Source organism: Drosophila kikkawai, chromosome X, assembly GCF_030179895.1.
Source record: "Drosophila kikkawai strain 14028-0561.14 chromosome X, DkikHiC1v2, whole genome shotgun sequence".
NCBI classification, from domain to species: Eukaryota; Metazoa; Arthropoda; class Insecta; order Diptera; family Drosophilidae; genus Drosophila; species Drosophila kikkawai.
Genome location: NC_091733.1, coordinates 9470399 through 9497474, shown reverse-complemented (window position 1 = coordinate 9497474; position 27076 = coordinate 9470399). Strand labels below are relative to the sequence as shown.

The 27076-nt window shown below is 38.3% G+C and overlaps 2 protein-coding genes across 6 annotated transcripts in view; one reads left to right on the top strand and one right to left on the bottom strand.

Annotated features, from left to right (window-relative positions):
• The window catches only part of raskol (Ras GTPase-activating protein raskol), a 51452-nt gene extending 40459 nt beyond the window's left edge, over positions 1-10993 (bottom strand). For all 4 annotated transcript variants that reach the window (XM_017179200.3, XM_017179202.3, XM_017179201.3 and 1 more), the window contains exon 1: positions 9909-10993. In XM_017179200.3, coding sequence (XP_017034689.1) covers positions 9909-9987 — 79 coding nt within the window. In that variant the 5' untranslated portion in view covers positions 9988-10993. The remainder of the gene's footprint in view (positions 1-9908) is intronic.
• A 2038-nt stretch (positions 10994-13031) lies between these two features.
• Pits (Protein interacting with Ttk69 and Sin3A) lies at positions 13032-26244 on the top strand. Of its 2 annotated transcripts, XM_070288035.1 has the most exons (5): positions 13034-13162; positions 13411-14524; positions 24726-24815; positions 24977-25635; positions 25699-26244. In XM_070288035.1, the coding sequence occupies exons 2-5, from the start codon at positions 13567-13569 to the stop codon at positions 25837-25839; spliced, it is 1848 nt and encodes a 615-aa protein (XP_070144136.1). In that variant the 5' UTR covers positions 13034-13162; positions 13411-13566; the 3' UTR covers positions 25840-26244. The 2 variants fall into 2 exon arrangements, with proteins under 2 accessions (XP_017034751.1, XP_070144136.1); XM_017179262.3 differs by lacking the exon at positions 24726-24815 and having other exon boundaries at positions 13032-14524.
• The last annotated feature ends 832 nt before the right edge of the window (positions 26245-27076 follow it).

The following is a 27076-nucleotide window of genomic DNA, read 5'->3' as shown; positions in this document are numbered from 1 at the left end:
AAAAAGTATCTCAGGGTAGACCGCTCAAGATAAGATACAACCGACAGATTCAATTCCAACTTGCAGCCCATGAATGTCAAATAAATACTACTCTAAAGAGTAAAAGAGAGAGAGAGAGAGAAAGAGAGAGAGAGAGAGAGAGAGAGAGAGAGAGAGAGAGAGAAAGAGAGAGAGAGAGAGAGAGAGCAGTACCCTAATTGCCTGCAATTAGGTAAAATAGTTCTAAAAAAAATACAATACCAAATTAGCATGTTAAATTAATCCCAGAAACAGCTCTGTTCTCAAGATATAAAGTGCGTTTCAAGTTCATTAATTCTTTAGAATTAAGCATATACTATTTGGGAATAATATCAGTCATATTCTCCATTAAAATCTATAGTCGAATTACAAGTCAAAAGTCTCAAAGTCCAAGTATGTAAATGTGGTTTCCCACAATTAATCAATAAAGTTACACAAAAAACTCTATAAAAATAAATGTATATAAAAACTTGTTATTAAAAGCAAAGAATTCTTCAAATCTAAGCATGAATAAATGTTCAAAAACAATAATGACTTAATTAAGTGATTAATTCCAATGAAAATGAGTCAAGTCAAGCCTGTTAAGTGGAATTGCTTACAAAACCAATCGAAGTTTTGTATATTTAACCAAAGTTAACCAAGTGGGACTTGAAGAATTTATTTGTTCAGATATATATATATATATAGGAAAACCTTTATTACCGGTCATTCCAGAACTCTTTCATTAATTTTCCTTTCCCCTATAATTTATTCGTAATTTACCAATTACATTCCTATAATTTTTTTCTGTCAAAAAATATCCATGACAACCTCTAGCTCATAAATATATATGTCTACATTATTTTTTTCAGTGGTATTTTACCCACTTTTCAGTTTGTTATCACCGCCCATAATTAATGACATCATCGGAATCTTGTATTAATTCAAATTATCAGAAATTCCAAGGGGTTTTTTTTTAGAAATATAATTTATTATTACAAGCTGAAATATTTAAAATATATTTATATATATTTAATGAATTTAATAAATTAAAAGATCATTATTCTGGCCAGTTTTCCAGGGAAAGACCAGCAAAAGAAGAAAAAGCCCATTGCACAAAAAAAAATGGAATTATTAAATGTTAAAGGCGCAACGAAAAGACATTGCCAATTAAAACTAATTTAAAGTAATTTATGCTCTGCGTCATCTGTGCCTTAACGTGTGGGTGGGTGTCTCTTCCACCAAGTGGGTAAGAGGAGAGGAGTCCCTTCTTTCCAGGGAGGGTGTCGGAATTGGGCGGATGATTTTCCCTGCGTCAGTTCTCTGGTTTTTCCCTTGTCCATTGTCGCCTCATCGCCATTTAAAACCACACAAGAAATAGATGTGTTTGTGGTTGCTGTTGTGTTTTGTTCGCTGTCGCCACACGCCTCTGGAGTGCACTTAAAAAAATTGATATATGTATGCCTTGTAGCTTGAAGCTTAGTAGGAAATCGGCGAGGTGCAGTAGAAGAACTACTATCTAAAATTTAACTGAAAAAAACGATCATTGAAGAATCTAGGTGTCCTTATTTATCTCTCTTCCTTTGGCTCTATTTTCTTTAAATACTGTTTTTTTTAGAAGAAATGAGAAGAATTGGTAAAAAAAAAGTCTTAAGGAAATGTATGTAGAAGAATTACTACCTAAAATGTAACCCTGAAGACTATATTTAAAGAATCTAGATGTCCTTTTATTTAACACCTTGTTGGCTAATATTTTCTCTCTATTTTTAAAAGTAATGAAAACATTTTTAACAAGAAATTAGCGTATATGAAAAAAGGAAGCGTTGAGAAGAATGGTTCTTATTAAAATGTAAATCTAAAGATTCCCTCTTTCTAGTTTTTAGACTTCTATGTCTTTCTTTTTCCTTTTATTTACATTAACGTGTTCTCTTATTAAGGGAACTTTTGACAGTAGAAGAAGATATCCAAAACGAATATTATTTAAAAATTATTTGTAATCATAAAAACAATTTTAGAACTAATTTTTAAGCTCAAAAAACCTGTTTAGACCCAACTATATTTTGTGTGTTGAATCAATACCTTCACAAAAAAATTTTCAATAGATTTCCCTTCATATTTTGTAAAATATTTTTTCTATAAAAAATGTTTTGTAAATGTTTCTCAAAGTTCACAAACAAGGAATTACCTTAAGCTTATTTTAATAAATTTTCTTTGAGTGCAACTGTGGAAACCATTGCTTCCGCATGCTGCAGCTGTCCCACATCATCTTCTTCGCGCGGCGGCGGCGGCACTTCCCTGAATCCCTCTAAACAACATGTTGCATTTTGGGCGGTGACCCGCCCCGACCCAGATGCATATAAATATATATTCCTATATATATATAGGCTTGTATACACAATATGTTTGTCTAGATGTCGTTATGGCACGCAATCCCGACACAAGTCGTTGCGTAAACGAACGAACAAACGCATTTAATTAGGTTTATGGGAAATATGCGAAACGTTCGAAAAATCACAAACACAAACAAATAACGCTGAAAAAAAAAGCACAAACAACTCCGGTCGTTCCACTTCTTTTTCTTTTTTTTTCTGCCAACAATCCCAAAGCGAACAATGCAGAATTATAGCATAACTTGGATTTCGCATCATGTAATAGTTGCTGCTGCTGTCGCTGCCTCGACGACGACCTGCTTGCATTATTTGATTTGTCAATTCATTTATAGATTTATTTCTCCTTCTTTCTCTCTCTTTCTCTCTCCGTTGCTTCTTCAGTCTTCAGTCTACACACAGTCTTCTGCGGCTTTTTCAAAATCTTCAAAGTCTTCGGCGGCTTCTCTGGCAGCAAAATATTTGTTTAGAAAGGGGGATTTTGTGCTAAAAACAGTTATTATACCCTTGCAGGGTATTATAATTTCAGTCAGAAGTTTGCAACGCAGTGAAGGAGACGTTTCCGACCCTATAAAGTATATATATTCTTGATCAGCATCAACAGCCGAGTCGATCTAGCCATGTCCGTCTGTCCGTCTGTCTGTCTGTCTGTTTCTACGCAAACTAGTCCCTCAGTTTTAAAGCTATCTGAATGAAACTTTGCATATAGTCTTCTATATGCTCTCACTGCTATATATGTCGGAACGGGCCGGATCGGACGACTATATCATATAGCTGCCATACAAATGTTCGATATATTTGTAGAAAAAAAAATTAGAACTTTGATGTTTTTCAACATTTTTGCAAAATTTTTTAGATATGGCCATTCTATATTATTTTAGAATTTTGGTATAAATTTTATCAAAATCGGACGACTATATGATATAGCTGCCATAGGAACGATCGAGAAATAAATAGGAAAAAAAATTATAGTTTCGTTGTTTTTCAACGTATGTTTATCTACTCTGAGATATAAGCTTTTTTTATTATTCTAGAATTATGGTATAAATTTCATAAAAATCGGACAACTATATCATATAGCTGCCATATAAACCGATCCGTAGATGTAGAGAAAATGTAAAACTGGGAATGTAAAACTGTAACTGTCAAACTGTAAACATAATAAGTATAGGTAAAATGTAATGAAACTCTGTTTTGTGAGTGTTTTCAGCATTTAAATCTATAATATAAACATCGAAACCAATCTGCAAGGGTATACAAACTTTGACGTGCCGAAGTTAGCTTCCTTTCTTGTTTTCTTTTGAAAACTTTAAAAATTTTTAATTTAAATTTTAAATTGTATTATTATTATTTTTAAACTATTAAATACTAGCACTTTTGGCTGAGCTATGATATTATTAAGCTTTGAATAAATAGATTTAAAAAAATAATTAAATAAATAAAATAAAAATCTAGGTTTAGCATCTTCCGAATGTTAACCCAGCTGAATGTTGATGTCGAGGTTGGTAATGTGGTTATATGGTTTTGTGGTAGTGTTTATATTTAAATTTATTTTGTTTAGCTTAAAGATCTTGTAAATCTTAACATTATGTTGAAATTAGACATTTTTATTGGGTAAAAATATAACACAAGTTTAAGCAATAAAAAATATTAGAACTTGAAGACAAGGCGAAAAGTTTTAAGTATTTTTCACTACTTAAATGAAATATTTTTGGTAACCACAAAGTTCTTAATTAAAACATATAAAATTAAACTTATTTCAGTTGAACAATCATAACCACCTTAAAATTCCCTGTACTGTTTACGACAGTAAAACAGCAAAAACCCTAAATAGTCAAATTATCTTTATTTTATCTTTACAAAATTAGAACCCCCCTTATATGTCCGCCTCTGTCAATATGCCAATAAGTTTGTCTGTCGGCCTGTCTGTGTTTGCTTTGTGTCTGGTATTATTTTCGAGGCACACGCGATCTTTGCTTTTTTTGGAGCTCTCTTTTGACAGGCTTTGAATCACTATCAGTTCCAATTTCAATTTGATTTTTTGACTAAAATTAGACCTATAATAAAACACCAAATTCTATGTAAAATATTAAACGAAAAGTGCCTTTGCCTTTTATAAAAATCAAGCAAACTTTAGCTTATTCACAGCTATACTTTTTTTTCCTAATTATAAAGCTAATTATGTTTACCTTTCTTGGCCATAACCTGACATTCGATAAGCCATTTCCTGCAGTTGGGACGATTCTTTGCTTCACATTTATTCAAATTTCAGCAGAAAAATAAAGAAAGAAAGAAATAAATAAATACCTGAAGAATCAACGATGAGATCTAAATAAAAATCAAAGCAAGTCCAGGTCCCAGAAGAGGAGACATCACTTGGCGTTCTGGCTTGGCAAATTCCTTAAAAGTTTTTTTTTTTTTATACAAACAAAAAAATGTGTTTACATATTCCCGCCATCGGTTCCGGAATATATATATATATTTTTTCTGATATGAACCGTATTGTAAGGGGGTGGGGTTTGAATGAACAAGTGTTTTGGCATCCCAAAAAAAAAATGATTCACTCCGCATTTTTTATTTTTTTTTACCCCTTGGGAACCCAGATTGCGATGAGTTCCATCTGGTTTTTAGTGTTTTTCTTAATTTTTCTATTTTTTTTCTTTCTTTCTAAATACTGGTGCTGGTAAAAACGGGTTTTCTTTCACCAAAAAGTTTCCCTTTTGTTTCAGGCGGCAACGTGTTAATCTGTTTGAGTTCGATTTGCTAAAAGCCCAAACGAAAACAGAAAATAAATAAAAAGCCGGCTTTCTGGTATCCCCCCGAAAAGCACACACACACACACACACCAGAGAGGTGTGCGTGTGTTGAGGAAAAAGTGAATTTTTTCATAGAAAGTTGTTGGGCAACATTTGCAACGACACAACGACTGCGACGACGGCAACGCATTCGATACTTGAAAATAGAAAATTGTAGTAACTTCCATCTCTTCCTGTCCACCTGTGTCCACCCCTCCTCCTCCTCCTCCACAGTCTGTCACTGTCTGGCTGTCTCGGTGGGATACCTGTTCCCCAGTAATCCAGCCTGATCGGTCCATGTTTCACTTTCTAGCAGATGCAGTGGGTCAAGCTCTCCAAGATCGCCAAGATGGATTGCAATTGGAAAGGTTTTCCTCAAACGAAAGTTTGTTTCTTCTCGCCGAGGATCAATGAACTCTAGGTTTACCTAAGTATTTCTTAATTTCTCTGGCTTTGAGGGGTTAAATATGTATGGCTTCAAATATATATGTTTTAGTTCTTAATATTTCTCGCGAGAACTTCTCTTTAAATATAAATTATTCTTCGTAGTTATAAATTAAACAATTAAATTTCCCTATTTATTTTATATTTGTAAACGTTAAATATTTGCCACTAAATTTGCTAGATTATCTTCTATATTTGACCTGCAAAGCTCTGGCAAATTCTTCTCAATAAACCGAGACATAAATGTATCTGTCAGATGCATTTTTTCGTTGTTGTTCAGCTTTTTAACCCATAAAAATCGAACAACAACAAGTGCAGTGCGCAAAAGTGTGTCAGCCGCGACAAAAGTCGAGCTTTTGGCCAAGTTAATGACGCCATCATCTCGCCTCGCCACACCGCGCCATCGCTTATCGTTCTTCTCCATCGTCTTGGCCAGCTCCTACTTGCCTTTTGCCCCGCGTCGATTTCTCCTCCTTTTAACGCTTTTTTTCAGGCGGCACTGTGGTGTTTTTTTGCTGTACGCAAATGGCCTCATAACCAATTTCTAAACGCCAAAGCCCAAAGAACCAAACCAAACCAAAACCGAAGCGAGTTGGCCAAGAGAGGAAGAGTTCCAGACATGGCCAAGTGACATGCAAAGCGAAAGCGTAGAAGAAACCAATTAAAGGGGGGTCTTTTAAGAGGTTACAGTGAAGACATGGGTTAGAGGATATCAAAATATATATAGTTTTCTGCAATTTTCCCGAGCTTAAAGGAAGAATTTGTAGTACAAAAAACTTGTGGCATACTTTTAGACAGCCTTTTGAGAGATTTTAAATCTCTTGTGGGTATTTCTAGGCATAACAATAGATATTTTCATAAAAGAAAATCAGAAAATCAAAAGCAGCTTAAAATTTTAGCCTTAAGGGAAATAAAAAAATATATATTTAATTTTCTGCAGTTTCCTAGATTTTAAGGTGAATTTTTTATTTGGAAAAAGTTTATAGCATACTTTTAAACAGCTTTTGGAGAGATTTCAAATCTCAAACAGCCTTAAAAGTATACACTTTTCATTAAAATCTGAAAAATCTAAGGGAATCCTAACTTTCACATATACAGGAACGTATAGTATAAAGTTTTATATTAATCGCAATTAAATTCAACTTAAATTATATTAGATTACAATATATTTCTCAACGCAGACATTCCCTCCTATTATTGCCTGTATATGTTTATCCAATATTTACTGTAACAACTAACAACACACCAAATAAAAAGGCAGCTACAACACGAAACATGACAGAAATGATGTCAAGCCAGCGGGCTAACACGAAGGCAACAACTCGGACACGGGCAGCAGCAACAACAAAAACAACAAGAGCAGCAGGAACACCAACCAGCATATGGATCGAACTTGTATGATTTGTTCTCGGCTCTATATATACACTGAACAAAAAAAAATATAATTTTTACAATGAGAAAAAATACATCAGTGAGTTGATAAATAAAAATAAAATAAAAAGTAAAATTAAAAACATAAAAAATAATTATAATAAAATAAATTATATATGGTAAAATACTATAATAAAATATATATATACTGGGCAACTTGTTCAAAATAAATATGAGCACCACTTATTTAAAGATAGGAATTCAATTTTAAAATTTTTTTTTAGTATTTGTTAAAACAATAAGAACACAAATACTAATTTAAATCTTTTAAAAAATAAATATTACAAATATAGTATCTCAGTGTATTTTCACCTGTGTAGTGGCGCGTATCTATGTGAGTTTTGTAGGTGGGTTAAAAGCAGTGCAAGAGAAGACGATACACAAAGACACCGACACAGACAAAGCCGATGAAGCCAAAAGGCGAGGCAAAAGGTTGCCTTTAGAGAATGCGAATGCCATCAATGACCTTGACATACACACCGCACACACAAGCATACACACCGTTGTGTTCACCTGGAAATAAACACACACCTTCCTTCCGCTGCGGGCAAATAACCGTAACAGAAAGGTAAGCAGAAGCGAGGAAAACAAAAAACAAAAAAACTACACCAACGAAATCCAAAAACGGCAATAAGAGAAGTTGCCTTCAAGGCGAAGGTAGCCTTTATTTTATTTTTTATCGCGATCGCACATATGTGTATGTGTGTGTTTGAGCTATTACCAATTTTTTTGTGTTTTGTTTTTTAAGTTATGTACGTGCCCCCTTCAGTGCTCAATGCTAATCCATATATACACACACGTGAATATGAGCCACAGGCGACCAGAAAAAACGCAAAAGAAACCAATAACCCTTAGGGAGTTTTTAATATTTCGAATGTAAAATAGCTTTTCTAATACGAAATAAATTATTAAAAATATTTTAAACTGAATTACAGATATTTCTGATACAAAATAAATTATTTAAAATATTTTCAACTAAATTACAGGTATTTCTTCAAGCTTATAAGCTTAACAAATGCTAAATAGGGTTAATAAAAACATTTTAGATCATTTTTAATTAGTTTATTATTAATAATGTATTATTAGTGCTTTGTTGTATCATTTCAAGTTAGCTGCTTATCAATAACTAAACAAAGAAAAAACAACCCGAAACTAAGCTCAATTCTCTCCAATTTACTTCATTTCAGAAACAAAAAACATGTTTATTTACAAAGTTTTATTGGTAGCTAAATTTCGTCAGAGTTTAAAAAGATTTTTAGTAATTAGAGAGAAAGAGGACTTTTTTTTAGCTACCTGTCAACACCCGCCACTTTGGTCGCCTGCACCGCCGCTCTAGCGACCCTGCATTTAGGGGACATTTATTGTCTATTTGCCCGGGTATTTGGTGGTATTTGCCTATACCTTTTACCGAGGGACACCAACGCCACCATCACCAACCCCTCACTCTCTGTGAGTGAAACCGAAAACAGCGACAGGTAAAAGGCCAGGCGGGTGGAGAGAGAGGGAGAGAGCTAACGGAAAACAGAGTGGTGCCAGAAAATGTGGAAAGGTATTTTTTTCCCAGGCCAAGGAATTTGCACAGGTGACACGAAGATACTTAAGAGAGCACCCAGCAGCAGCATATCCCACAAGGCCCATCCATATCCACATCCACATCCGCCAACCGCATCCACATCCGCATCAGCTGGGAGTTTTCCCCCATCCTCTCCTAATCTTTCCCCTGTGAAAATCCACAAAGGAACTTCACTTGCCATAACTGTCAACATTAAAACACCCGACTTATGGCCACTCAACATTTTAATGGGGTTTTAAAAAGGTGGCAGATTTAAGGCCAGCTCAAAAGCAATTCGAGCTGCTCATTAGCTTTTTGTTGATTTTTGTCTATATGCAATATACTTTTTTTCTTGTTATTAAAAATAAATTTCAATTACTGGTATTAAACGCACGCTATATGGGCAAGCAGTTACCTTAGTAACCCATAAAATAGTTATGGTTACACTTTAGTTAATTGTTATGTGAACTGGAGTTGTGCAATATCTTTGTCTTGGGAACGTGGGTAGCTCGCATAAACTTTGTCATCTTTGTTTACTTTTTTGACTAATCTGAATTAGTTATTAAATTATTGTTTGTTAGCCAGAAATTGCCTATTTATAATACATAATTAATGAATGAACTAAACATAAACCAAGATTTTATTAGTGAATCAGTAGTTTAACTAGTTTTTTTATTAATAACTATATTTCAAGCTAAATAATAAGGGCTTTATCTATCCCGTAATTAAAGGTAATCTTTTAAAAATATGATTTTTGGGTTTCTATTTCGTTATCTAAACCCATTTTAGTAAAGTCGAATTGGACTTTTGCTTTCTTTTTTTAATATTTCAACCCATACCAGATGTTTATCTAAAGTTATTAATGATGGCTCTGTCTTAAAGACTGCTATATGGTTTAAGAAACCGCCAATGTAGGTCTATTATAAGGTAGAACTTCTTATAATGATGGTACTATCTTCTGTATATTGTATATATTTCTCTATATTTCTCTATATTTATCTATTTTCACTTTTTTAACCCGTATTACATGGTCATCATCTTGGAAAATTTGTTGGTAATTATAAATGCCAACTTTTTTAATGGTTTTAAGATCCTTTTGAACCATAACATCGTTTTAAGATGCTATATAAAGGCTAAGAAACAACTAGCATCCTCAACATAATGATGTTATCCCAGAAATTAGATTTATATTTCTTGTTTTAATATCTATTTATAATAATACATATTCGTTTCCCCATATTTAGGCTTTATGTTTACTTAAATTGTTTTTAAGATGCTAAATAATGGCCAAATGGAACTCACCGCAGACATCTAGCCATCCTTCGATTCTGCTGGGGTAGGAAATCGCGGAGGCTCGGCTCAAATAAGTTCGTCGTCCCATTCTGGATGTGGTGGTGGGTGGTTGGGGGGTTGGATGCTGTTCTGGTCTCTCAGCCGCGCTCTCTCTCTCTTCTTTGGGGGTGCTCGCTCTCTCCGCTTTGCTATGGTCCCCTTGCTTCTGCACTGCTCCCCCTCTCCGTGGCTCACTTATCGTTTAGCTTATCGACTCGTTGAGTTTTTGTTGTTGTTGCGCTGCTTAATTTGAATATTGATTTTGTTTGCGGTGTTGTTGTTGTTATTGTTGTTGGTTTGTTTTTATTGCACTTGCCGTATGGCTTTTAGGCTTCACTTTATTTTATTTGTAAAACACACACACACACACAAGATTAAAGATGAGAAGAGTAGAAAAAAAGAGAAAAAAAAAATAACATGCGTCGAGTTTCAAATCGCGATTCCGTTTCCAAGAGCAGGTTGTTTTACTTCTTTTTTTCGGTCTGTCTTGTTCAGTGATTTGTTTTTTGTTTTGTGTTTTTACGGTTTTACGATTCCGAATCCGCTCTTTGTTTCCACGCACGAATCCGTGTTTTATTCTCCATCTTCGCCACCTGTCTCTTCCACTCCCGCTCCTGCTCTCAAACCCTGTCTCGTTCTCCGCTTCCTCTTATTTTCGGCGTTTTCTGTTTCGGCCTCTTTTTGCGGTTCTTTTGCACTTTTTATTTTAGCCCTCTATTCGCAACAGCTGAGTGGCATTTCTGTTTTTAGGTTTACTACTTCTTTTTATTATTATTCGAAGGCCGGCATATATGTATTTTGAAGTCGGTCGAGAAACCAGAACTTTAATTTACGCGCGCCACCAGTGCGTATTTCTTTTTATTTTGTTTGACTATTTTAAAATCACGACTCCGGCCAACAGCAACAAAAAAAGATTCAATCACAAACGTGTGTGGGTGTGTTTGTCGCGAAGCTCCAGAATATTAACCGCATTGCTGTTGCCGCCGTGACACACTCCCACTCCGCACATAAAAAAAAACACAACAGAAATATAGCGCTCGGATCGGAGATGTATCTTTTTTGGCTCTCGGAATCAAAATAGCGGAGAAACATCGATGCCAACATCGGTGTCATCGATGTTATCGAATCATTCGATGTTGGCCAGGGCATCATCAATGTTTTTCCACCTCTAAGGCGCGAGTGCAAAGAGAGTAAAATGTAAAAAAAAAGTTCTACACGCTTGGATACAACGATGTCAAATTTCCTATATTAACTATATTAATATTATTCAATTTTAAAAATACTGAAATTTAATTTAAAAAATTTTAAGCTATTTACTATTTACTTGAGTAAAAAATCTATAGAATCAATGTTTAATCCGTAAAAACATCGAGAAATCGATAGTGGAAAATATCGATTTTTGCCAGCTTAGCTTGTTTCAGGCTAGATCTTTATCTACATTCAAAATTAAAAATCCTTATGAAATTTGCAACTAGCTAATTTATCTTAGAAATACCTTGTATTACTGTTCAATTAGCATATTCTAGCAACAATTGTTTGCGAGATATGAGCAATTTATTTTATAAGGGAAATATCTCAAATATTTCACTTGCTCTTATTTTGCCGATGCCGCGGCCACAATCAGTGTTAATGTAGCTATTTTTAAATTAGCTGTTAACAGGAGTGACGGCGGTAGGGAAAAATGAGCCAAAATATCAATGTTAATCGATAACTTTTTCGTTATTTTTAAATTTTAAAAACTTTCACAATTTGACAAAAATTAGTTGTAGACGTTAAATTAAGTATGGAGATTTTTTAACGTAATAAAACTAACATATCACCGCAATTCCAAATTAAAATTAATGCTTTTTGGAAGGATTATGATTTTTGTTGAATTTAATATGTCCCAAATGAAAAACATGTTATCCCTTTTTTTTAAATTTATATATACATATATTAATTTTTTAATTTGTACTTATATTTATTTTATCCAGGTTTTTGCCTAATCAACGAAACCCCTAATGGGCCCAATGCACTCTTTAGTGCAATATATAAATAAAACCAAAGACAAACGATTTTTTTTTTTAATTATAAAAAATTAATTAATTTAATTTAATGTGATTCTGACAGGCTAGCGCTTATTTATCATTTTTTAATAAATAAATTTGGATGATGCTAAGCGTTTTTAAAAAAAAAAATAAATTTATCCAATATTATTTTATCATAATTATTGACTTAATCCTCGTACTCTATTTTGGCCAGGGATTTATTGGCAGCTTCTTTGTGTGAGCAGTGTGGGCTTAATCACACGGCCGGGGATGTGGGCCTGGAAAGGGGAGGTGGTGGTGCCTTCCCGAGACCCCGTTACCTGCTCGTGTGTGTGCTCCTTTTCCGCATTGCTTTTTCCAGGAAGCTTTTTGCAGCGCACGACAGGTTGTACATGCACACACACACACACACTAGCCGTCGTGGAATTTGTCCCAGACCATGGTTCGCCCAGGATCTAGAGCGAGACGGAGATAGCGCATGCAACGACGTATTCAAGGTCCACCTATAGGCACATCCACATTCATACATAATACACACGGTGTGTGTATCCCTTTGCAGGATACGAACTTTACGTGGTATATATACAAGCACAGGAGGGTGGTGGGCTGGAGCCGAGGGGTGGCTTTCGTCACTAGTGGGCGCCTTTTGGGGAGATTTTTCTCCCTGCGAGAAATCAGCTGACGGCCGCGTTGCCAACCAATGAAGCAACCGAACGGCAATATTCAAGCTGTGAAAAGTGTGAAAAACTGGCCAAATATAAATAAAACTTTGCGTTACGTTGTGAGAAGAGTTAAGAACTGGCCATAATATAAAATATCATATTTGTAACGTTTTCTATTTTGTTGGTCAGTGAAAGGGCGTGAAACTTGGATAAGAAATTCGTGTTTTCGAAGCCGGTTCGCGTCCGTGCTGTTCATAAATTCTGCTAGCAAAACTCTGCTACTCTCATCTGGGTGACCAGAGGTTGTAGTATCGGGTGTTGTTCGAGTGTGAGATGTGGATTTTTTAGGAAGATTTCAATTTTTCAGATTTTTTAGGGCCAAATTTTCAATAAATACGAGTGCAAAGCGCATTCGAAAAAAAATTTCCAACTCAAACGAAGCAACTTGACGGGGAACGCGGAAAAATTGAGTTAAAAATTTGCAGTGAAGGCGTTGTGTCGCGGCGAATAGCAGGAAAATTGGGAAAAATTGATGGTAAATCGCCAGTTGAATTTTCCGCTAGTCGGTGCGTCGCCCAGTTATCCGTTTTTTGTGTTGCCGCTCCTCCACGTTGTTGGCGTCGTGTACGTGTCTCCCTCTCTCGCTCTCACCGACTCTCTCCCTCCTGCTCCACCGCATGCAAGAGCGCCGACGAGCAGCGACGTGTGTGTGCGTGCGCGTGTGTTTGTGTGCGACAGCGCAGCGCAATAGCTAAACATTTTTTTTGTTTTTTCGGGTGGCAGAAGAAGAAAATGCGTGCGCCCGTGTGCGTGTGTGTGCGTGTGCAAAAATCAATATAAGGAAGAGAAAAAACCACGATGAAAACATAAAAACAAAAGCATAGCAAAGGCAGAAGGCGAGGAAACGAAACAAGCAGAAAAGAAACAGTTATTCCAGCCATGTCGCTGCAAACGAAGCGCCAGCACTGCTATCTGTGCGACCTGCCCCGCATGCCCTGGGCCATGATCAGCGACTTCTCGGAGGCGGTGTGCCGCGGCTGCGTCAACTACGAGGGCGCCGATCGCATCGAGGCGGTGCTGGACGCCGCCCGCCAAATGAAGCGCCTGCATCCCGCCAGCAAGCGTGCTCACGAGAACGGCGAAGTCTCCTCCGTGGCAGCCGCCGTGGTCCTCCAACAGCAGCAGCAGGCGCAACAGCAGCAACAACAGTTACAAGTTGGCCCTGTGCCGGGTCCGGGTCCGGGCTCCCATCGCGGTGCACCGCCGGGCCCTGGACCGGGTCCCTCTGGCGCCGGCGGCCCCCTGTCCCTTGGCTCGGCCGTGGCCGCCGCCGCGGCTGCCGCCCACCATCATCACCAGGCCGCTGTTGCGGCCGCCTATCAGATGCCCGTACCGCGCATCGGTCCGCCTTTGGATTATCCCGTAAAACTGGAGGATGCACCCGGCGGCGGCGTGCGGCCCGTGCGCATCTCACACATGACACCCCACCATTTGCCGCCGAACGCGGCGCGACAGCCGTCAGGAGGCGGAGGAGGAGGACCGCCGTCCAGTGGAGGCAGCAATCTACCGCCCGCTCTATCCGTCAACCTGAAGCGGCCGCCCAGCGAGGACGTGGACGTGGATGTGGCCCAGCAGCAGGCGCAGCAGCAGCACGGCCTGGCGCCGGACGGAGCGACATCGCTGTCGGCTGTCCAGGGAGGACCCGGGGGCGGTCCGCCGGGAGCCAAGCGTAGCGCCATGGACGATCCCGCTGGAGGTGGCGGCCGGCCGCCTTTAACGCGCGGCGAATCGCTACCGGCGGCGGTCAGTTATGTGCCGGAGCGACAGCTGGGCGGCCTGCGGGACAAGCAGCAGCCAGTGCGGGCGCCCAGTTTCGATGCCTCGACCTTCAAAGCAGGTGAGAGAAAGAAGACTTTTGTAGTCCAAAGTTCAAGGCCCCTGCCACCTGGTCAAGCTTCTTATACATATATGGGAAACGTAGGAATCGTCGACAAGCCACCCCTGTGCACGGTTACGTTTCATTGATGCATATTTAATTAAAAAAAAAAGAACTAAACTATTGATTCATATTGCTTTTCTTTGAAATCACTTGGCAGAGTGTACAATGGTATGCTAGGAATTATTACTGACTTTACAACAAATCTGCTATTTCAAGAAATAAATATAATATTTCAAAATCCTCTCTCGTAATTGGGTTCTGATCCTTAGTTATCAGGAAAAATTACAAGGAAAATATGTATATATATATTATATAATAATATATATAGTTAGCCCTACTATCATCCCCAATGATCAATCGAACTGCTGGGAGAACAGGGCTGTTCCCCATCGATTACCCTGATAGCTTCGTCTGGGTCACAGTGATCACTCCATGCAGCTACTCCAGACAAAGATTTAGTTTCCAAAAGAAAGCCTTTGATTTTTAACCTTTAAATAAGATTCGATTATTTCAAATTCATAAATCTAATGCAATCTAAAAATAGATTTATTATTGCGAAGTTATTTGTATTTTTAGAAATTCCGGAAAAAATGCCTCCAATAAGATTATCAGGTTACCAATAAATAGTTTACCCGCCTGAAAGAGTGTAAATTCATGAAAATAAAATATGTTTCAGGAGCGCCCACTGTAATTGTTTACCGTTGCTAGAGTGGAGAGTGTAGAGTGGAAAGCGGCGTGGAGCCTGCGATCGGGGCAAAGAAGAAAGGGATTGCTGGCTATCCCTCTCTAGCTGGTGCGCTGGTGCCGCTGCTGCGGTGGGAGTAGTGGGAGTACAAGGGGGAGCGACGAATGCTGGCGATAAGGCAGGGCAGCCAAACTGGCACATAGAGATATTCAGGCCAGAATGAAACGGCGTGATTGCCTCTATTCCTTATCTCCTGTTTAGGAACCCTACTATCAGTGCGTGTGTATGTTTGTGTGATATGCGGAGCTGGGTGCTGAGATTAGATAACGCTGCTGCTGCTTATCAGCGCTCGGCTCTTATCTCGCAGATGCGTGTGTATGTATAACACACACATACAGCCGAACGGCCAAAAGCCGAAAAAAGGCAAGGCAGGAAAATAAACGTTAGTTGGAAACGCATTTTGCAACCCTCTGCCGAACCGAATAAAGGGGCTGCCAACCCTTGCCATTAAAAGGCATGCGCACATCCCGAAATATATAGGGAAAACATACACATTCTGTAAAGACATACATTTAACTACATACACACACACCTATGTACGTGCAGGGACAGTCACATCCACGTTCGCTTACATGCACGTACGTAATCGTAATTGCAAGAACAAAAACGCAAAAAGCTAAAATACACAAGACGAAACGGCAGCAGCAACAACAAAAATGCCGCAGAATGTAATAAAAACAAAGACGTGCAAAAATCGACGACGCTGACGTTGTAATGTTCTCGCTCTCCCACTCTTTAGCTCGCTCGCTCGCTCACTCTTCCTCTTTTTCCAAACTGGTTTTCTCGTTTGTGTGCGCTCGCGTGTGTGTGTTGCCTTTTTTTCTTGGCTGCGCGCGCAAAACGTCATTAAACTTGTTTTGGTTTTCGCTTCTGCTTCGTCGACTGCTTCTTCTTTGCCGTTTCTTCCTCTTCCTTCGCTGCTTCCAGCCTTTTCTGCGCCGTTTTACGCTATGCGATAACAAGTTGCACACACACACCAGCTAACACGACACACATACACAGCTAGCAAACAAACCAGAGTGTAGATAAATTTTAGTTGGTATACGAATTACGGAACGAGCTGCAGTGACAAAAAGCCAACAACAGCAACAACACTCCCCAAAACAAGAAGAAAAAGCTTAGGAAAAAAACAAAGTTTTTGCTCATACCGATGCCGTCATCAAACAGTGGGGCAGATATGTTTTTAGGGGACAAAATATAAAACAAAAAATGATCTAGAAATTATGATGATTTATTCGTTAAATTTCCAAGTTTTTTAAAACCACCGAAATGCATATTCTCTTCTGATAATAATTATCAAGATTAGGGAATACAATAAATAAAAAATATTGCCTAACTTTTAAGGTGGAAAAAAACACTAAAACATGATAAAGTTATTGTACTTTTACTTAAAGTATAATTTTTCAGCCCACTGTGCCAAATTTGTTTTTGTTTTGTATTTACGTTACGCTTTTGCTTCTTCTTCCTGTGTGTATTCGTTTCATTACCAAAAAAAAAAATACCAACTCGGGTACATACACATACAAATACATACACAAAATATATATACGTAAATATATATTGCGTTTGTGTATATACTAAAAATATAACATTTTCTCGGTGTACAGAGGAAAAATTGTACAAATGGAACGGCAACGTGCGCGCGCCACCCCCTCCCACTTGCACTCCCACTTCACACCCCCCTTTTCGTTTCGTTTCATTCAGCGCTTCGTGTTGCCGGTTAAGTGTGTGTGTGTGTGTATCTAGTCGTATGTATGTATGCGTTTACTGACTGACCATTCCAATGCGTTCGCCAGGAATTTGTTCGTGCTTTCCTTTTGTGCAAGCAGTGCAGCATGCCGGGCAGCAGGGTGTGGAGAGCACCTCTCCCTCTCTCCTAATTAGACGTTGCGTGCCTCGGTGCAGCTGCAACAGCAGCCAGCAGTAGCAGCCGGGGGTCGGTGCGGGTGCGAGCGGGATGGCTAGCTGGAGTGCGCTTGGCCGCTGTTAACCGTTAAAACACGTGAAGGCGATGTATCTGAGGCTGCTCTCTGCCGCTGATTAGATACAGATGCGGTCACGCCACTAGCATTTTTTACAATAAAACTACAATTACAATTAATTCTAATGTACATAGTAACAAAATGGGAAGATGTGTTCTTGTTCTATATATTTTCGTGGATCAACTATATCTGTAGGTTTTTTATAGAGTCTTACAATTCTGTTCTTTTTATAAATTTAATACCAGTATATTAATTACTGTATAGAATTCCTATCATATTAAAAATAATATTTACAATTCCTTCATTTCAGAGGAAATGCAAATTATAAAATGAATTACAAACTAGTTGTGAAATTAAAGTCAAAATAGTTGAGTGGGGAAACTGCAAAGTTATGAAAGGGTATTTAAAGTTATCTTTAGTGATTTTATTTGCTATTCCCTAGAAAGTGTCAATGAGGTTGGTACTTGGTATATGCGGAGATAAGCAGCGATAAACTAACTTATCGGCGTAGATTGCACCAGGGACTGACTGGGACTGGGACCATATCTTATCATATCTCAGGGACCCGACCATGTGGTTAGTTGATAAGCAAAACAACTGCTCGATAAGGAACTAAGCCCCAAAACATGCGACCCACAGAGCAAATAGACGGAAAGAGCAGCGTCCTAGAGTAAAGTCGCCGCTAAAAGCCAGATATGATATATTATCGCCACTTTTTTGATAACTGAAAACTGATCGATTATTGATGGATAGATGCCGGAATGGTATTGGTTTAACTTATCAACATTTTCGGAAATTTACTCCACACTTCTGATTAAAAATATTATGTTTTAGTATTGTATTTTACTGCTTTTTCGAGTTTAGCTTGGAATATAGATTCAACATTAGGGTCTCGACTCTTATCGATTAATTTAAAATAATGATTTAACTGAAACTTAACAAAAATTTTATATTGAACATATAGAGAACCGCTATTAAATCAAAGCTTTCTGATTAACTTCTTGGAACTAAAAATCAATTTTCCTAAGAAATTTTATACATATTTTGAAATTTATATTTAATCATAAGCAAACTTTAGCTGCTAATCTTTGATTACGTTCTAAAACGGTCGTTATTCGGAATATATATATATTTTTTTCTTTTCAGTGGCTTGCCCTTTGGGTCCCTTTTTCCCGCCTTTTCTTGATTTGGCCTCTTTTTAGAGGTTCTTGATCTCTGCGGTGAGATCATCCCGATCTTATGACTGTCTTCTGATAAGCTCCTCTTTTTGTTTTCTTTTTATGAAAGCCGTCGTGAGATAAGATGTGATTCCGGGGGGAAGTTTAAGTACAGGGTACACAAGATTTCGATTTGAAATTCCATTTCCCTTTAAACATCCATGCCACTTTCGTTTGCTCTTGGCCGCGCTTTATACACACAGCTGTTTTGTTTATCTTATCTAAAATTGTTAAGTGGCCGATGCCGTCCACCGGGGTCCTACTCAAGCCTATCTTATCAACCATGGCCAACTTTGACTGATAGCGACGCACTGTACCGGGTCGCAATACTACTTATTCGTTTGTCGATTTACATTCCCATGCCCATGCCGCTTCAAAAGCATTTGTTTATTTTTCATTATATCTCTCTCCTGTTTCTTGTTAAAGTTTTCTACTTTAAATAAACACGAATGTAAAATGCCTTTGAAGATTTTTTTCTTGTTGCGGAAAGCGATTGGATCCCACTTGAAAATGTATTCCCACTTGGGGCAATGTTTTATTATATTGAATCGCCCAACCAAAGCCTAACAAAGCGTTCCCGTTTAAGAATTTTATAAATGTAATATCTATACAATTCCGTAACCTATTAAATGTCATATGGTTTTAATAACTTCTTAAAGTAACTTATTACAATACAATAAATCGATAACGAAAAATTGCCTCGATAAGATTTATTTATAATCATGTATGATGTATGATGCAGTTAAAAAAGCTTTTAAAAATAATTTGACTTATCAAAAAGCAGTCCCTTTATGAAACTTGTTCATATATTTGTGAAATACTTTAAATAAAAGGCATTAGTCAACCACAGCCTAATCTTTTCTTAAGCCTAAATATGATTTTTGCCTGTCCTTTGACAAATGAATGTGTGATATAATCCTGAGAAATCGCAATAATCACATTCCTTAGCTCACTGCTGGGGATAAACAATCTACAATTTCGAAGTACCCCATATTAGTTGAGATGAGTGGGAGCTGTGGAATAATAAGCAGAAGGTCAGAGCCATAATTCCGATTACGCACAAATTTTTTGATTATATTTGTTGTTTCGTAAACAATTCCCCTTCCCCAGGGGGAATACGCATGGAAAAAGAAGGCTTTCAAGAGTCGGAAGAAAGAGAAGTAATGGAAGAAGGGGCGGTGGTGTGGGGCACCCATTGGGTGTGGTGCTGCTGCTCGGTTTCATTCATTGGAAGGCGACTACAAAAAGTATGATTCTCTTTTCAAATACACAACATTGTATAAATATTTAGTTGTTTATACTTTTCGTCCCCGGTACGGTTCAGTTTTTCTCTTGCTTGAAAATTTGTAATAAATTGTCAAATGATTCATTCTGAGCCAAAGGAGTGCGAAAAAAAAACTATAAACATGGAATATCGCAAAAATATTCCATAGACAGGCAATATGTGTTGTGAGCACAAAACCTAAACTAATCTATAAATAGGTCTCCTCACACTCGGGGGATACGGAGAACTCGGATCGCACATCGCGCAAATTTGTTTGTTTTTGGTTTCGGCTCCCAATGTATGAAAAACAAATAAACATTGGGGAATATCGGATGGATCTATATGCACTACACAGCACTATAGCTATCCCCGCGTGTATATAAAAGTTGTTTCAAAAATAGATTGCAGCGAAGTTGCAGTCAAGTGAAGTTCGAATGCAGTAAACTGAAACTGATTACAGTGGGTTCGCGGAAAAAACGACAGGGTAATGATATGCTTTCGTATTCAATCAGGAGTGTGTAAAGTGTGTAATACTGGGGAATTATTATGATTTAAAGCGGAATTCATTGCCTTATGAGTAATAGAATACGGATAGTTTCTTCAGAAACGTTCGTGAAATGGGCTTACTTTTGTTTTAAATTAAAACAGTAATAAATAAAATAAAAATGTAATATTGGGTCAATTATACAAAAAATTCAAGAATAATTGTAATTATACAATGTCAATCTTTACCTCTACTTTTTTATGCATTTCTCCCACTGTGCGTAGCACTTGAAACTGTGTGTGCCGTGCATGGTATCTCGCTCCAACGCACTCTATCTGCATTCTTCTCAATGGGCCACGCACATGCATCTGTGCAACTGTGCAGGAGTGTGACAGGGCTTTCGTTCGCCTGGCATTTATTGCTTTTCGAGTTCTCCAAGTCTCCATAAGTACAGTGACTGTTCGAAAAAATGAACATTATACATGTATACAGTGTGTCCATGTCAAAGATAAAACAAGTGATTTGTAATTGTTAGCGACCATGTGCGTGATTTTTGTGTGTTACTTTGCGAATTGTTACAGTGACCCACGGCGCTATTTGGTGAATTATTAATTCACTGCAGCGAGCGTGCACTGTATAAACAAATGCTATAAATACACACGCACACGTACGTACAAATGTGTACGTGTTGGGGCCACACAACATGCACGATGTCTTCCTCATACAACCCCCCGTTCCGCACCAACAATCCCTCCATTTTTGCATTTTCTTCTTCGTTTTCGCCTTTTGCCAATTTAGCGAACCAAGCAACAACAGCATGGAGCAACAGTTTATCAAATAAATAAACATAACAGCACACTGGCGCATATGTGAGAGCTTAATTTCGTATGCAGCCCACTGTGCGCCGCCGGCAAACTGACAAGCGTCGACATTTGAGCAATGTGCCCATCGTCCGTTGGGCATACAAATTAAATTTGTTCGTTATTTCTTTTGTCCCCCCATTTCTTTATTCGTTTTTTATATGTACTGTTTTCGCCTCTTCTTTTCTTCGTTGTTGTTTTTTGTTTCAATATCAAGCATTCAAAAAACGAAAATAATTATAAAAGCCAAAAAGCTAACAGCGCCTTAACAGCGCAATAACAGAGAACCGCGTGACGAGCAACAATAAAGCAAGAGAAGAAGAAGCGCATGACGACGAAGCACAGTCAAAACAAAACTGCAAGAGTGTGTATGTGTGTCTGGGTGTACATACACGTTATTGCATGCCAGGCATGCAAAAAAATAACAAAACGAGTGAGCGAATGAGAGGGAAAACCCGAACCGGCTGCAGCTACTTCGCCCTCTCTCGCTCTTATGACGGTGACGTATGCGCAGCAGCAGAATTTCGTTTTGTTTCATTTCGCTTTGTATCGATTCCATTTCGTTTCGTTGACGTTTGGGCCAAGCCAACGAACAAGAAGAAGAACTGGGGCCGAAACAGTGAAATAAGAACAAGAATGACACGCAATCGTGCCGCGGCTTGTGACGTCACATTTTATGGCTAGCCGGCGGCTGGTGAATGAAACTTGTTGTTTTTGTTGCTGCTGACAAGTATATATGTACATAAATGTACAGTTGCGGCAAAAAAAATAGCACCATGACATATATTTTTCATTATTGATTAATTGTTTTATAACTATTCATATATTTAACTTGTTTAAGGCTTTTATTTTTACTTTAGGCTCTAATTTATCGAAATACACTGCAAGTGTCGCCGATAATAACATGAAATTGAAATATTTACATTATGAATGTGAACGTTGAACATTTTAGGCGGCAACAAAAATAGCACTATTTCAAAAATAACTTAAGAAAACGAAAAAAAACGAAAAAAAATACGGGAAGTTCTGGAATATTTGTATTCATTTGTATTCCTTATCGATATAGTGTATTAATATTTCGTTGTAAAAGCTTTGGCAGCAATGACAGCAGCACAACGTCTCGGCATAGAATTGACCAAGTTTTGACACCTTTCCCGTGGAATACTGCTCCATGATTCTTGAATGGTGGCCCAGAGCTCCTGATTAATCCTTGGTTTTGCATTGGAAACATATTTTTTTACATCAGACCAAAGATTCTCTATCGGGTTTAAGTCTGGAGACTGAGCAGGCCAATCCATTAGGTGAAGGGATCTGTCTTGAAACCACTTAGGAGCTTTCTTGCTGGTATGTTTAGGGTCGTTATCCTGTTGGAAGACCCACAACAACGGTATTTCGTATTCTGCATAAGACAGCATCACTGTTAGCAAAATATCGCAATAGACATGTTGATCCATAATACCTTTTATCCAATGTATTGGACCCACTCCGTAATAAGAAAAGCATGCCCAAACATCCTATGGTCGGATGAAAGCAAAATCGTGCTATTTGGAGGAAGAGGATCTCGATCCTATGTACGGCGACCCCCCAATTCGGAATACCGCCCAAGTTTCACCTGCAAGACCATAAAACACGGTGGAACGAGTATCATGGTTTGGGCATGCTTTTCTTATTACGGAGTGGGTCCAATACATTGGATAAAAGGTATTATGGATCAACATGTCTATTGCGATATTTTGCTAACAGTGATGCTGTCTTATGCAGAATACGAAATACCGTTGTTGTGGGTCTTCCAACAGGATAACGACCCTAAACATACCAGCAAGAAAGCTCCTAAGTGGTTTCAAGACAGATCCCTTCACCTAATGGATTGGCCTGCTCAGTCTCCAGACTTAAACCCGATAGAGAATCTTTGGTCTGATGTAAAAAAATATGTTTCCAATGCAAAACCAAGGATTAATCAGGAGCTCTGGGCCACCATTCAAGAATCATGGAGCAGTATTCCACGGGAAAGGTGTCAAAACTTGGTCAATTCTATGCCGAGACGTTGTGCTGCTGTCATTGCTGCCAAAGCTTTTACAACGAAATATTAATACACTATATCGATAAGGAATACAAATGAATACAAATATTCCAGAACTTCCCGTATTTTTTTTCGTTTTTTTTCGTTTTCTTAAGTTATTTTTGAAATAGTGCTATTTTTGTTGCCGCCTAAAATGTTCAACGTTCACATTCATAATGTAAATATTTCAATTTCATGTTATTATCGGCGACACTTGCAGTGTATTTCGATAAATTAGAGCCTAAAGTAAAAATAAAAGCCTTAAACAAGTTAAATATATGAATAGTTATAAAACAAATAATCAATGAAGAAAAATATATGCCATAGTGCTATTTTTTTTGCCGCAGCTGTACATACTGAAATATATACAGCTGGGGTGGAAAAAATAATAGCAGTTTCTTCTTATTAAATTGCACCAAAAAGGTGAAAAGTAATAATGAAATAATTTCAAAATATTTTATACATTTTATGTAACAATTATTATTAGAAAATATATTACAATTTTCTTAATATTCCCTACAAATTAAATGCATTAATAATATGCTATTATTAGTGCCATGACTGTTAGCCTATATGCACGCACACACCAAAATCTAGAAACATGTTTCGTGCCAAGTTCTAAAATTACTCTGACGAAAAACAACAATAACAAATTAAAAAAAATAAAAACATGTGCAACGAATTTGATTCAATTTTTTTCTCTTCTTTCATTTGCATGAAAAATCGAAAGCAGAATCTCGTTGAATGAAAGCGGTTCTGCTTCTTTACTCGATTTAGCAAAATATTTACAAATGAACGATGTACAGTGGTGGCATCAAAATAAAAGTTCGCCCAAAAAAATATATGTGTAAAAATAAATAATAATAATTCTAAGGGTTTGATCAAGAATAATACTTTACGAGTTGTGTGGCTATTTTTGATTCCTTTTTAAGTTTTCATTTAAAATTGATCGTCTGGTGGTGTCGATATGTCGACCTTGACTGTATAGGCAATCGTTGGTGGGTGTGGGCATACTTATTTGGGGCCAAGGCCCACTGTACATTGCACTTGACTCACGAGATTACGGACTAGTATTGGGCTTGTCATCAGGGAATGAACAAGAAGATTGTCTTCATTTGTTCACCAATTCAAGCGTTGTTCATTGATTTCTCTTTTTACCGGTAAAGCGGGAATTTCTTTAGTTGCTCACTAGTTCATTTGTTGACTTGGATTTTCTTTTACTTTTATTGAGTTGGATTTGGTGATTAGTGAATGAACAACAAAAAATTGTTTATTTCTTTGCTAGATTATTTAATAAATTCATTTGTTCACTAAAACATGAAGCAGTTCCAATTGTTCTTTTCTTAACTTGTTCATCTTTTTCCTTTTTCTCTTTCTTTTTTGGCTAATTGTTTTTACTTGCTAATTGTTTATCTTCTCACTTTTCTATTGGTTCACTTTACCCAATACTAGTACGCTCGTAGACCAGCCCCTTGAAAGACCCATATCAAACATAATCCTTCCGAATGACCTTCCCTAATCCGACTCCACTCCATCTGTACATTCCAGAGCACATGTCCCCGGCCAGTCGACGCAATGGATCGAGCCCGCCCTCGGGACCGCTGCCCCCGCGTAGTGTACACTCGCCGAACAGCTCGGGTTAGTTTTTTGCACCTCATTTTTGGTGGCACTTTACTCTGGGCACATGATTGTTGTGGTGGGCAAACTAGTTCTAGTTTTACTTACTAGTTCCCATTTTTAAATAATTTTAAAACTTAATTGGAATCTAACAAAGGATTTTTTACTGGCATTCATTGCAGGCTCCTCGTCGGGACGTCGCTCATCCGGATCCCGTCATGTGTCCAGCACCACAGTAACCAGCTCCGAGGTTGGCGGCTCGAATCCCGGCCAGGCGGTGGTGGCGGGCGGTCTTGGCGGCGGTGGAGGAGGAGGCGGCGGCGCCGCTGGAGCTGGTGCCGCTGGATCACTGGGCGGACCGACAGGCGGAGCCAGCGGACAATTGAGTAGCTGCTCCAGTGGCGTTGGCGGCGGACCGGGCAATGCCGGCTCTGGAAGCGCAGGAGGAAATGGTGCCGTAGGTGGTCCCGGTTCGATGGCGCAAAATACAGTGACCGGCGATGGTAGTCCGGCCGGCAGTGGTCCATCCGGCAGCAATGGCAGCGGCGGATCCGTTAATCCCGGTCCAGGCAGCAGTGGCAGTCAGGGCGGCGGTGGCACACCCCTGGCCACTGGCGGATCAGCGGGAGCTGGCAGCGGCGGCAGTCTTGGCGGAGCACCAGGCAGCAGTGCCGCATCCAATTCAGCAGCGGCAGCGGCGGCGGCAGCCGCCCAAAATGCCACGCTCAAGTGCACCCTGTGCCAGGAGCGGCTCGAGGATACGCACTTTGTGCAGTGCCCTTCGGTGAACCACCACAAGTTCTGTTTCCCCTGCAGCCGCGAGAGCATTAAGCGACAAAATGTAAGTTTTTCCACTATCCAATATATCCAACTGGACATTGCAATAATTCTCATATTTTTCCAGGGTCTCGGCAACGAGGTGTATTGTCCCAGTGGCGACCGATGTCCGTTGGCCAACTCAACGATACCGTGGGCCTTCATGCAGGGCGAGATCACCACGATTCTGGGCGAGGAGGTTAAGGTGAAGAAGGAGCGCGAATCTTAATGTCCATTTTACTGTAAGAAGCTGCGCAGAGCTTTGGAGCACTTTTGAGTGGATGAAGCCCTGGGAACTGTGGGACACTAGGAACTGCGTACTGCTGTTGGGTCTCCCATCCATCCACGGCGCATCTCAACTCTCTCTTGGTTGGGTAATCGGCATATTGGGATTGTGGATGGATTTGATGATAGAAAAAAACAACACAAAAAGGAAGGAGAAGCAACCGATTTTTATTGTGGCCACGGCATCATCGGCGGGCGGAGACATCTTTTTGCTCTGCATTTTGTCCACGACGACCGACCAAACAACAACAACAACAACAACAACAACAACAACAACAACAAAACAACAATTTTGTAGGCGTAAGCAACAAAAAAAAAAAAAAAAAAAAAAAAAAACAAAAAAGAAAAAGCAGCAAATAGACCGCTGAACATCACTTACAAGAAAAGAAAAATACAATTTGTTACACGCTAAACTCATGAAAATGAGATAAAAAAAAAGAAAAACTCAAAAAAAGCTAAGAACAACAAAAAACATCAACAATTTTCGTAAATGAGAACAGAACAGCGAAAATACGTTGAATGCCCATTTTTGTAGCATATTTGTAGGCGGCGTTGGGAAAATTGTCCAACAACACACCATATAAGTGAAACAGAATCGAAAAAAAAGCATACGTAGCCAAGTGAGAAAATGAAGAAAGAAGGATTGACGAGGAAGAGAAAGAAGGACCGTACCGAAGCAGCAAAAAGAGAGAGAAAGAGAGAGCGTGCGAAACTTGAAATCATTTATTAAATACACAAAGTAAATAAATTAAAGCAAGCAACAAGAGGAAAATGCACTTGCGCTCTGGCATTAGATATAAAAATCCTTTTTTTTTACATAAAACCTATAAATATATATAATATACGATAACTATAGATTCTGTTATGTAGGCTCGCTTGCGGGCGACTTAAATCGATAAGTTATGCTTAGTTTGTACTAATTAATTAATTTATTTCTATACATGTTGCCTATTTTACAAATCCCGCATTATTTTATCCCCTCCCTCACTTTTTTTTTTTATATATTTTACTTGTATTTTATATAAATGTATGCCTATATATTTTTTTTTTGTATTTTTAACTAATTTAAAAGAACACAAAACCCACACACACACACGATTGCGATGAATCGAACGGCAAGAAACGAGTGCGAGAGAGAAAACAGTTATTATGCTAAAGAATTGTACATACGTATGCATACC

What these genes read in the sequence shown, in the direction of transcription:
- Pits (XM_070288035.1), top strand. Translation starts at nt 13,567, where the DNA reads ATGTCGCTGCAAACGAAGCGCCAGCACTGCTATCTGTGCGACCTGCCC. An exon ending in ACACTCGCCGAACAGCTCGG is followed by an intron (nt 24,816 to 24,976) that starts GTTAGTTTTTTG and finishes CATTCATTGCAG; the next exon opens with GCTCCTCGTCGGGACGTCGC. An exon ending in AGAGCATTAAGCGACAAAAT is followed by an intron (nt 25,636 to 25,698) that starts GTAAGTTTTTCC and finishes ATATTTTTCCAG; the next exon opens with GGTCTCGGCAACGAGGTGTA.